At 42.6% G+C, this 13231-nt stretch overlaps 1 protein-coding gene and 1 long non-coding RNA gene across 7 annotated transcripts in view; one reads left to right on the top strand and one right to left on the bottom strand.

Annotated features, from left to right (window-relative positions):
* LOC124282488 (CD2-associated protein-like) overlaps nucleotides 1-13231 on the bottom strand; it is a 49888-nt gene that overhangs the window by 15491 nt on the left and 21166 nt on the right. For 5 of the 6 annotated variants that reach the window (XM_046718501.1, XM_046718507.1, XM_046718513.1 and 2 more), the window contains exons 6-10: nucleotides 4513-4676; nucleotides 4053-4209; nucleotides 2916-3097; nucleotides 1966-2173; nucleotides 368-403 (exon numbers count right to left, since the gene is read on the bottom strand). In XM_046718501.1, the coding sequence (XP_046574457.1) occupies nucleotides 368-403; nucleotides 1966-2173; nucleotides 2916-3097; nucleotides 4053-4209; nucleotides 4513-4676 (747 nt within the window). The remainder of the gene's footprint in view (nucleotides 1-367; nucleotides 404-1965; nucleotides 2174-2915; nucleotides 3098-4052; nucleotides 4210-4512; nucleotides 4677-13231) is intronic. The other variant, XM_046718522.1, reaches the window with a different exon arrangement.
* Nucleotides 5633-12058, top strand: LOC124282540. The gene is made up of 4 exons (XR_006900184.1): nucleotides 5633-5703; nucleotides 11485-11731; nucleotides 11872-11873; nucleotides 12024-12058. It is a non-coding gene; the product is annotated as an uncharacterized LOC124282540 (long non-coding RNA).

The raw sequence follows: 13231 nt of genomic DNA, 5'->3' as shown, positions 1-13231 counted from the left end.
CCACATCTACAAGATGTCATTGCTTGTGTTGAGCATTGTCACACAGCTTCATAGATACCATATGTCTATGTTGAACATGCATTGTCCTTGCTGGTGTATGAAACAATAATATATAATGACCGCGCAATGTACGTGGCAATGTAACCCCTCCACAACTGCAGGTAGGTGTGTGAGCTGACCCTCAGCCTCAGGTAGGTGACAAGCATGTCTTCACCCATGTGATAAGCTCGCTTGTGTGCAGCTCAGCCTGATTCTAGCCACACACATGGAAAGCTTGCATAAACAGGCTGGATATAAGTTATACATGAATCAGTGAAAGGCAGGCTACATAAATAGCAATAAATGTGTGGATGCAGAGAAATCTTACGTGTCGGCTTCGGAGGCGGAGGTCCCTTCACATGAGCTGACAAGAGATAGGCAACAGAACACAATGTACACTGAGAACACTACAGACTACTGACAACACTACACTATTAAATATTGTAACCCTCTTTTTAGAGTATAGTCCACAAGGTTTATAACAAACTAACTTACAACAAACTGTTTTCAGGCCCCTTCACTTACTATATTATAGTCGAATGGTGCAAAACAAACTATGGTGATGTCAAACTGAAGCAAGTGATCCCTTCGAGTTTGTTATAGCCATAGTTTATATATGCATGCAGCATCACTGATAGCATTCCATACACAATGTTGTCTTCCATGTTCAAAACAGTCCCTTCATCATAATCATTTACTAAGAGCTATATCTTCCATTTTATCTAACATCATGGCCTTCCCATCACAATTCAGTCTTTCCATGAAATCCACTGACTGACATTGACAACCCAGCCTTCCTACAACACCCTGACTGACATTGACAACCCAGCCTTCCTACAACACCCTGACTGACATTGACAACCCAGCCTTCCCACAACACCCTCACTGACAACCCAGCCTTCCCACAACACCCTCACTGACAACCCAGCCTTCCCACAACACCCTCACTGACATTGACAACCCAGCCTTCCTACAACACCCTGACTGACATTGACAACCCAGCCTTCCTACAACACCCTGACTGACATTGACAACCCAGCCTTCCCACAACACCCTGACTGACACTGACAACCCAGTCTTCCCACAACACCCTGACTGACAACCCAGCTTACAACCCAGCCTTCCCACACCCTGACTGACATTGACAACCCAGCCTTCCCACAAAACCCTGCCTTCACATGTTAACCCAGCCTTCCCAGAACACTCTGACTGACATTGACAACCCAGCCTTCCTACAACACCCTGCCTTCACACGTCAACCCAGCCTTCCTACAACACCCTGCCTTCACATGTCAACCCAGCCTTCCTACAACACACTGCCTTCACATGTCAACCCAGCCTTCCTACAACACCCTGCCTTCACATGTCAACCCTGCCTTCACATGACAACCCAGCCTTCCTACAAGACCCTGCCTTCAGATGTCAACCCAGCCTTCCTACAACACCCTGCCTTCACATGTCAACCCAGCCTTCCTACAACACCCTGCCTTCACATGTCAACCCAGCCTTCCTACAACACCCTGCCTTCACATGTCAACCCAGCCTTTCTACAACACCCTGCCTTCACATGTCAACCCAGCCTTCCTACAACACCCTGCCTTCACATGTCAACCCAGCCTTCCTACAACACCCTGCCTTCACATGTCAACCCAGCCTTCCTACAACACCCTGCCTTCACATGTCAACCCAGCCTTCCTACAACACCCTGCCTTCACATGTCAACCCAGCCTTCCTACAACACCCTGCCTTCACATGTCAACCCAGCCTTCCTACAACACCCTGCCTTCACATGTCAACCCAGCCTTCCTACAACACCCTGCCTTCACATGTCAACCCAGCCTTCCTACAACACCCTGCCTTCACATGTCAACCCAGCCTTCCTACAACACCCTGCCTTCACATGTCAACCCAGTTTGTAGTATTTACCTGTATGGTCTTTGATCTTGTTGCTTGGTGCTTCTGTCTTGTGTTTCCCATCATGTTTTGTGTCATGTTTCTTGGACTCATGGGGGTCAGCAGCAGGGACCCTGTCAGGCAACTTGGGGTACAGACCAGGCTTGGCTCCCCGGCCCCCTGGAGGGGCCTTGGGTATGGTGGAGATGGATGGGGGTGGAGGCTTCTTGGGTTTGGGAGCCTGCAATTTTACAGTTTGATAGGCGTTTATGATAAGTTCACAGATAACAAGTGTTTGCCACTAATATGGCAATGTCCCCCGCTGCTAAAGAAGAACAAAATATTTATAACATATTTACTACTTTTTATATTTTTGTCAGATAAAAGATGCCTGAAATGACTGGTGTCTGTATATTCACCCAATGTAGGCTGTCAACACAATTGAAGACATGGGATACAATGTTTAATGACATATTGCGTTAACAAGAGTTTGAAAAGTGGTCAAAGTGGCATGGTGACCTTGAAAATGAGGTCAAGGTCACCAAAATCGACTGGTGTCTGTGTAATCCCGCAATGTAGGCTGTCACCAAATTTGAAAACATTGGGTACAACAGTTCATGACATATCGTGTTAACAGAGTTTGAAAAGTGGGCAAAGTAGTGGGGTGACTTTGAATATAGGTCACCAAAATCGACTGGTGTCTGCATAATCCCTCAATGTAGGTTGTCACCAAATTGGAAGACATTGAGTACAACAGTTCATGAGATATCACGTTAACAAGAATCGGGACATACGGATGGATGGACGGAAGGACGCTGAATACATAGTCCCCCATTCTGCGTTGCCGCGGGGGGACAATAAATGTAGACCATTTAGATAGCGGATTTATGGAAAGCAATATCTTTATTGAGACATCTAATATAATGGAGACATTAAGACAAAACTATTCTAAATAGTCCCAAAACAAAGACTATCACACTTACTTCTTCTGGGAGGAGTTCTACAAAATTGTCTGGGAAGACACCAACTCTGCCATTGGCTTCTCCCTTCCACCATCCCTCGTCCTCCAGTTTGGTGTCAATTACTGAGATGGTCTCCCCTTCCTTCAAGGACAATTCATCAGGTTGTTCTGCTGTATAGGAGAATCTCACTACTGCTCTGTTTACTGAAAAGATATATACACACTTGTCAAAGCAACCAGAACAGCTATCAACAATTTGCCATTTGAATAAGGGCACCAACTGGACACATGCCATGATAACGGATGTCTAGTAGAAATATATCACACACCTTGGTAGGCTACTGGAAATCTATCGCGTCCTTAAGTCTTCGCAACTTACTGGAAATTCATGATGTCCATAGTCATATTGGTAGCCTACAGCAAAATATATTATACACAGGGTATTCTACTGGCATTATATCATACTCTGGGCTGCCTACTGGAAATGTTCCATGATCAAGGCTACCTACTGGAAATATATCACACTCAGGACTGCCTACTGGAAATATATCACACTCAGGGCCACCTACTGGAAATATATCACATTCAGGGCTGCCTACTGGACACATATCCAGTAAGGGCCGCCTACTGGAAATATATCACACTCAGGACTGCCTACTGGAAATATATCACACTCAGGACTGCCTACTGGAAATATATCACACTCAGGGCTACCTACTGGAAATATATCACACTCAGGACTGCCTACTGAACATATATCCACTTAGGGTCGCCAACTGGAAATATATCACACTCAGGGCTGCCTACTGGAAATATATCATGCTCATGGCCACCTACTTGAAATCTATCACATCATGCAGTAAAACTTACTGGAAATGCATTGAAAGGAATTTGGGCAATATCTGTCATACAAAAAAACAGAGATATATCATTTTAAGGAATGATATTGTCGACAGTGTATGAAACATGTCCGAGCATCCTACCAGCCACATACCCAAAACATGAGGCCATCACAATAACACATGAAGGATATCACGGCAACACACCTCATTATATCCATAAACGTGTCTGCATATTTGTAACTCGCCAAAGACACGACAACATAAGCAACATACAATTACACAGATTCTAGGGACAAATCCTGTTCATTAAGCCCTACCTTTCTTCTCTCTCTTGACCACCTCAGTTGTAACAGGTTCAGCTACGGGGGCCTTGGTGGGTTCAGGAGGGGGTGGCCGGACTGGCTCCATGGGAGGTCGGACTGGCTCCATGGGAGGTCGGGCTGGCTCCTGGTGTGGTGGTGGTTTGGCCTGCTCCTGAAGATTAGTAACCATATGGTTGACCAGTCCACAAAGCTGGACAAGTGTTTACATACAATATGAACAAAAGAATGGTTTCCTAAAGTACTCTCATCCATTGCAAATTGCTTGAATCAGACACACTGTGTTCTACCAGACCAAATCTTTTGCAGAAACCTTGAATGTCTTGAAATGAAAAGCTGCTACTACTAACAAGGCTGATACAAAACAAATGATTGTAAAAAGAAATGGATTAATTACATATGAGCTGCACAAGCTTCATAATGCAATGAAAGCATAGAAGAGAGTGTGTTTCTTCACCTTTACTTCAGGGTGTTTTTTGGTCTCCACGGGAGGTGCTTCTTTGGTTTTGGGAGCAGAGCGGAGTTTGATTGGGCCACCCTGGAAGATGTTCCCCAGTCCTATCCCAATCACCTTTTTTCCCTTTATTTCATGAACACTGCCAGATGACTCATCCCCAGAACCTGATACAGAACAACAAATCAGGCAAATCATATTACTGACATCCCAAAATCTACAGGGTTGTCAGAGTATATCCTATACAGAACATCATATAATCCATAAAGAACATCATATAAACCAACAGAACATCATATAACACACAGAACATCATATAATCCCTACAGAATTATACAAACCTGTAGAGGTTATGAATTCTTTGAAGAAAGTCCTCCTTGGGGTACATATAAGCATTTAAATGTCCATTTTAGTAAAATCTAAATATTTTTTATATTTGTATACTTATCCTGCACAACTTACTTCCTGCACTTATTGCTTACGACTCGAAACGTGGCTGTGCCAGACGATTGATGTTGAAAGTGTAGACTGTGATCACTTCCTGGTCTCGGGTAAACATCCGTCTGCGCACGCATCACCGGAAGGTGAGGTCAGCCACCTCTGATTATTGCCGTAAATCCCACAGATGAAAACAAAGAGGGGAGGTAGCTTAAAGCGCAGGGTGGGCCCTTATCATAAGTAGTGCAGGATAAGTATACAAATATAAAAAATATTTAGATTTTACTAAATTTTTAACTAATCCTGCACTACTTACTTCCTGCACATTTATCGGACAGGCAGGATGGAGGGCGTGTCATCTGTGGGGATCGCCTCACAAGGTAAACAAAGACAGCTCGGTCAATGTTATCAAGTGCGCCTCGGTGGTGGAAAACCGTTGTTGCACCTAGATCGGACAGCGAGGGACGATCAGGCAGTGGTAATACGCATATAAGACACGTAGTCTTAAATGGAATATACCAGACGATTTTTAAAGCCTTATTAGCTTTGGGGAAATGTAGTAAAAAGCAGTGACTCAGATTAACCCAAGCGTTACTCCGTAACTGACACACCCAGTTGTTCTCCTGGAACAACTCTTTTCCCATACTTCGTCGGCGTGCTTAATGGGAAGAAAAAGCATAGGTGGAAGGTATCTTTGTTGCACCTGGCAGAATTGTCAACAGACAGTGACTATCTCTTAGTGGTAATTCGCATATAGTCCAGGAGGAGGCAGCTGAAAATTTTCAAATCGTAGCCTCCCCATGTGGGAAAAGAGTTGTTCCGAGGGAAACAACTGGGTGTGTCAGTTAAGGAGCAACACTTCGAAAACTCAAGTCACTGCTTTTTACTGCATTCCCTAAAGCTAATCTCGCTTTAAAAAATCGCGTGGTCTTTTTCATTGAAGCCTACATGTCTTCTATTAGTCCAGGAGGAGAATCTCAAAAGGGGCCTAGAAATAGGATTTCGTAGCCTCCCCAGTACTGATTTTGTTTGACACTATTTTCAGTTAGTATGATGCCTTGGGCTCATGAAAAGGCCTGTAATACTCTCAGATTGTGGTATCAGGTTTTTTTTACAGGCCATTATATGTGGTGGGGGTCTGCGAGCATTTTCGTCACATTTGGTTTGCTGCCCGACAACACCTCAAAGTTAATCATTAATAGTTTTACTACTATCAATCTGATCACTTTCAATTTGACTTCTGTGTACTGCTAAAGGATGTAGAAATTATTTGACATCATTTTGTTTTGAAAACAAAATCAAAATGGCCGCCATTTTGGCCGCCATTTTGTTTTGTCGTGTTTTGCCTTTTCAGCACTTAAATCTACATAAAAATGAACACCGAATGTTTCCATTTACATCCAAAGTTGATACTTTTGATGTGTTTTGACACTTGTTTCTCCTAGAGTGATGGCTTGGGCACAAAACAAGTCATTTTGTATGGTCATATCGTGGTAATTTAATGTTTTACAGCTTATTCTTTGAGACAGGGGTATTTTTGCAATTCTCCGACTTTTCATGGAAATGTGTGTGAGTGATTTATTCAATGGCAGTTGACATTAGTTTTGTTACTAAACAAGTTGTTTTGTTTTCTCTTTACTTCTAGAGTGACGGCATGTTATTAGGGATTTTTATATATTACCCAGAATTCAAAATGGCCGCCAAAATGGCCGCCATTGTAGTTTAACTACATATACTTAGTGGAGGACTAAATTTGTACTGATATGAAATCCAAACAACTCATATGGTGTCTAATGTTTAATACAGTATAGGAATAGAGCTAAATTTCAATGATAGGGTCAATCAAAGCTTCACACTCCTAAAATATTTGATGAAATAACATTATCCAAAAGTGTTTGAAAACTATGCTTCATGGCCGATAACTACGTCTAAACTTTGGTTGTAGGCATCCAAATTATTCTATCAGATAACTCTTAATCACTTTTGATACATCCATAAGCTTGCAATTAACCCTCCTTTTCACTTTCTTTCATTTCATATGTTACTTCATGTCAGAATCGGACCTGTGAAGGTCCAGGGTTAGAATTGATCTTCAATAACCCATGCTTGTCGTAAGAGGCTTAATTAACGGGATCTGGTTGTCAGGCTCGCTGACTGGGTTGACACATGTCATCGTATCCCAATTGCACAGATTGATGTTCATGCTGTTGATCCCTGGATTGTCTGGTCCAGACTCGATTATTTACAGACTGTCGCCATATAGCTGGAATATCACCGAGTGCGTAAAACTAAACTCACTCATGTCAGAATCGGAGTCATCTACTGGCAAAAAGTCAAAGGTGTTCAGGCAACAATCATCTGCCATACAAAAAGACATGCCTCTGTGCACACTATATCATTCTTTCTGCTGGCATGCTGACTTTTTGCATTTACATGATGTCAGTTCAACCAATCCATCGGGAGCAGGATCTCTCGACATCAGAATAGCTGACCATCACAAAACTGCTCCAACCATGGTCAACTGGTGAAGGAATGTTCATGATTGGTTGCAGAGACTGTTTCCAAAATGGACTTTGTAGTTTACTCGTTCAATGTGATGTCTTAGACTGTTGGATGTTGGTGGGAGGTTTTCATTCAATATCTTGTGTCATCTACAGACATCACTGGATTATTTGGTACATACATAGAACTCACAAACTGGCCACAAGATGTAATGAGAGTTTCTTGAACATCCAAATTGTCACCCAATTGTGACAATGTTTGTTGGTGATTTTCAGAGGACTTCTGTAAGTCAATTCCCCATGTCGAACGTTCTACACGTTCTAAAATGGGACGGAGTAATAACGTACTTAAAATGAGATTGCCATACTAAGAACGGAATTGCCATACTATGAACGAATCACGCGGGCGCTTCAATCTTATTGGGTACGTGTGCAGACGTAGTGCAGTCCGGCATCAATTGCAATACGCTTTGTACAGTTTCAACCTGGTCCATCCCGCTTGCAGAACTCTACTGAACTCTAGTTAGTCGCTATTCCAAGCAAATATGTTCAAAACAAAATGAATCGTTCTGAAGAAGCTTGTAGTACACGGTTCTAACAGTTTGCAATGGGTTCTCATTACGTTCTACTCGTTGTTAGTATGTTTATGTAGTTCTCATGCAGTTCTTACTATGTCAACTCTGTGTGCATTACGATATGACAAGGTAGGGTACATATACACATGCGTTTTAACATGGTCGTCATTTGGGATAGAGTTTCTATGAACAAGTTTGCAGCTGTCAAAATATTGAATGCTGGTTTCCTGCAGTTTTTATCGGAAGCAGAGCAAGAGTACAATGAGTTGGTAGTGCAAGAAAGAAGGAAAACACAAGAACGTGTTGGGTGAGGAACTGGCTTAAACCTGAGAGGTGAATAGCTGTGGGACATTATCATCAACTGATGGAGGAGCTCCGCCTTTGATGATCATGAGTCCTTCTACAATTTCTTGAGAATCACCCCTCCCATGTTTGATGAACTTCTTGAACGCATTGACCCCTTTATAAATTAGATGTTCACCCTTCTTCTTCCTTGGAGGCATGGTGATGTCAATGTTTCCACCTTGAAACTGAGAACGGAATAAGAATGGGCAGGGTATTTATACAAATCGAACCAGGAAGTGATTGCTATTATGATTGCACGCACTAGAAACGGAGTGAGAAAGTAGTGAGAACGGGAAGAAGTGCCTGAAAATGAGTTGGTTTAGAAGAATGAGTTAGAACGGGGTTGTGCGTATTACGAACGAGATGGGTTTAGTTCAGAAGGGATATAAAGTGACTATGGACGGATTGGACTGCTTGAAAACGTTGTCCACACGGGGTGAACGGGCAATTTTACCCACTCTAAACGTAACAACAACTGTCTCTGGGGCACGGGTAAAGACGAGACAGGCGTACTGAGAACTGTTTATGATCAAACTAGCATTGTAATTTATACAAAAGTTACACGTTCTATCCGGTTTACTCACTTTACAGTTATTGTTTGGACAGGGCAGGGCGTCCTAAGAACTACATCGGTGTGACTCAGGCTTTACCAACAGGTAGCATGGCTGGACCAACAGAACACCATCGATCGCGTTCATACATGCAACAAGACTAGACTTGTTGACAGGACTGCTGATGGTTTTGTCCCATTGTCTTGGCAGTGGTTTGTTTTTGCCAACAATCTTGACTTCTAAGCGCCGTTGCGATCCTCTTTGATTTGCTCCCCTGCTTTGATTGACTCTTGTCTGGCATACCTGTCCCAAACAACATCAACTCTAATGCAGTCTGTTCGATTCAGAATTGAAGTGAAGTTGTCCCAATGCATATCAGCCAAGTGTCCAAATGTGGAAGCAGCTCCTTTCTGAACATTTGCAATTTTGCCATTCCATCAACTATATGAACTGGCAACATTCTCTCTTCTGCTAGTATAAGCAGCGAAGGACCAAAAGCTTCCTTTAAAGTTCATTTAACAATCCGCTTTTGATGCTCTTTCTTAATGTTCCATCTGAATGGGCCATTGTAAAATGAACACTAGAAATGTCCATGTTCACATCAAGGTTGATGACAAATCCATTCAATCTTCAAAATGAATGATGTCTGCAGCTTGTGAACATTGGAAGTGGAGTTGTTGTCCCAAAGGATATGATTCACATCCTCTTGCACGTTAAACAGATTGGGGCAGAGCAATGGGATAACTTCATAAGTAGTCGATTGAACTCTTCCAGGACAAACTTGTGGTCACCTTTACATCGACTGAACCTGAAAACCTTTTCTACATTGATTCCCAAAAAGGCTGTAAAGCCCAGGGATGAGAAGCTTCACACAACAAATGGATGACAATTTGGATGTTCAAGAAACACTCATTACATCTTGTGGCCAGTTTGTGAGTTCTATCCATGTACCAAATAATCCAGTGATGTCTGTAGATGACACAAGATATTGAATGAAAACCTCCCACCAACATCCAACAGTCTGAAACATCACATTGAACGAGTAAACTACAAAGTCCATTTTGGAAACAGTCTCTGCAACCAATCATGAACATTCCTTCACCAGTTGGAGCATAGATATAGAATGATATAGTGTGCACATAGGCATGTCTTTTTGTATGGCAGATGATTGTTGCCCGAACACCTTTGACTTGTTGCCAGTAGATGACTCCGATTCTGACATGAGTGAGTGAGTGAGTTTAGTTTTACATCGCACTCAGCAATATTCCAGCTATATGGCGACAGTCTGTAAATAATCGAGTCTGGACCAGACAATCCAGGGATCAACAGCATGAACATCAATCTGTGCAATTGGGATACGATGACATGTGTCAACCCAGTCAGCGAGCCTGACAACCAGATCCCGTTTGTCGCCTCTTACGACAAGCATGGGTTATTGAAGATCAATTCTAACCCGGACCTTCACAGGTCCGATTCTGACATGAAGTAACATATGAAATGAAAGAAAGTGAAAAGGAGGGTTAATTGCAAGCTTATGGATGTATCAAATGTGATTAAGAGTTATCTGATAGAACAATTTGAAAGCCTACAACCAAAGCTTATACGTAGTTATCGGCCATGAAGCATAGTTTTCAAACACTTTTGGATCATGTTAATTCATCAAATATTTTAGGAGTGTGAAGCTCTGATTGACCCTATCATTGAAATTTAGCTCTATTCCTATACTGTATTAAACATTAGACACCAAATGATTTGTTTGGATTTCATATCAGTACAAATTTAGTCCTCCACTAAGTATATGTAGTTAAACTACAATGGCGGCCATTTTGAATTCTGGGTAATATATAAAAATCCCTAATAACATGCCGTCACTCCAGAAGTAAAGAGAAACAAAACAACTTGTTTTAGTAACAAAACTAATGTCAACTGCCATTAAATAAATCACTCACACACATTTCCATGAAAAGTCGGAGAATTGCAAAAATACCCCTGTCTCAAAGAATAAGCTGTAAAACATTAAATTACCACGATATGACCATACAAAATGACTTGTTTTGTGCCCAAGCCATCACTCTAGGAGAAACAAGTGTCAAAACACATCAAAAGTATCAACTTTGGATGTAAATGGAAACATTCGGTGTTCATTTTTATGTAGATTTAAGTGCTGAAAAGGCAAAACATCTACAAAACAAAATGGCGGCCAAGATGGCGGCCATTTTGATTTTGTTTTCAAAACAAAATGATGTCAAATAATTTCTACATCCTTTAGCAGTACACAGAAGTCAAATTGAAAGTGATCAGATTGATAGTAGTAAAACTATTAATGATTAACTTTGAGGTGTTGTCGGGCAGCAAACCAAATGTGACGAAAATGCTCGCAAACCCCCACCACATATAATGGCCTGTAAAAAAACTGATACCACAATCTGAGAGTATTACAGGCCTTTTCATGAGCCCAAGACATCATACTAACTGAAAATAGTGTCAAACAAAATCAGTACTGGGGAGGCTACGAAATCCTATTTCTAGGCCCCTTTTGAGATTCTCCTCCTGGACTAATAGAAGACATGTAGGCTTCAATGAAAAAGACCACGCGATTTTTTAAAGCGAGATTAGCTTTAGGGAATGCAGTAAAAAGCAGTGACTTGAGTTTTCGAAGTGTTGCTCCTTAACTGACACACCCAGTTGTTTCCCTCGGAACAACTCTTTTCCCACATGGCAACATCATGCCTCGTGGGAAGAATATCATGAACGAAGACACCTTCGATCGTGGAATCTGGAAGACTGGTCGACAGAGAGGGATTACATCTCAGTGGTCATTCACATATAAGCCATGTACGCTTAAATGGAAACGGCCACACGATTTTTAAAGCGTTATTAGCTATAGGGAAATGCAGTAAAAAGTATTGACTTGAGTTTTTCCAAGTGTTACTCCTTAAGTGACATACCCAGTTGTTTCCCTCTGAACAACTCTTTTCCCACACAGCTTCATCGTGCTTCATGGGAAGAAATATCATGAAGGATATCGGGAAGAATGGTCGGCAGAGAGGGATTATATCTCAGTGGCAATTCGCATGTAAGCCATGTACGCTTAAATGGAAAAGAGGGAATGCAGTAAAAAGCATGGACTTGAATCTATTCAAGTGTGACTCCTTAACTGACACACCCAGTTGTTTTCTCAAAACAACTCATTCCCCACATGACATCGTCGTTCTTTGTGGCGAACAACAATGAGGTGATATCCGTCGGGGATTGGAGAGGTGCTGGTCTGGCACCAATGGTCCGAAGCGTTGGACACATGTGGTGTGGATACTGATTGGCGAATACTGTGTCCGACATCTAGAAACACTCATGCATTATCAATGCCACTGTACAGTTACTGTGAAGTGCCATAGTCCAGGCAAGTGTACGAAGTACATGAGGATGGCGTAGATGAGGGGAAACCAGACCAGCCACATTATACGCATGAATAATGGTAGTCCGTATCCACGAAACACTCATGGTTTTGCTCACATGTCTCTGACAACTTGGGTTCGCTTAATGTACAAACTGAGTACATCAGCTGAACACAAAAGTAACACAGGAACGTCGTCAACGCCGACAACAGACGATAAAGGCGAAAGAGAGAACTATCGATCATTTCGTGCTGGCAACTGCCATGGGTAATAGTGATGAAATCCCAATCAAATACCCAGACTCACAGAACCATGACGGTGTCGTTCAAACTGGACCCAATTAACACCAAGCGCATGACCCTTGTCGCTATCGCTGTGCAAGTCTGCAAGGGAAGTGTTCGTGAGTGGCTTGCAAGACACAACGCGGTGGCGGTCCAAGACCGTGTTAAGATTCCTGGCGGGTGGACAAAACTGCAGCCTGGGTACACAGGCGCTAAACAAGCGAAGCATGGACGGTAGCTCCTGTCAATGGGGACTGCCAAAACGAAGGGAATTGCCACTAACAGAAGAGGCAACCATGCCCCTCTTGAAACGCCTTCCCTGTACAAATACAGCAGGGAGACTGCTAAAACAGGGGGGATACATTCAGCGGATCCTGCTTCACGGCAACACAACTGCCCGAACGACTGCCCCTCATTATACATGTGCCTAATGGAAGTCCAATGTTCATTAGCAAAGCAGTAACAATGCTCTGGCTGAAAAGCAATTGGCGCAGAATCGCGCCTGAAGATGCAGTGTGTTAATTGAACCGTTCTGGCGTGGGATGAGGATGCACTGGGATGTTTCCACATCTGGCTAGTTGAAGAGGAGCTCTTGACGCTTGAAACCAACCTCTGGTTGGTCATCTGGGACCAACT

The sequence above is a fragment of the Haliotis rubra genome, unplaced genomic scaffold (genome assembly GCF_003918875.1).
Source record: "Haliotis rubra isolate DU_JTF1 unplaced genomic scaffold, ASM391887v1 Scf109, whole genome shotgun sequence".
Lineage (NCBI taxonomy): Eukaryota > Metazoa > Mollusca > Gastropoda > Lepetellida > Haliotidae > Haliotis > Haliotis rubra.
Note: the sequence above shows the minus strand (reverse complement) of the source record. Positions and strands in the feature narration are given on the sequence as shown.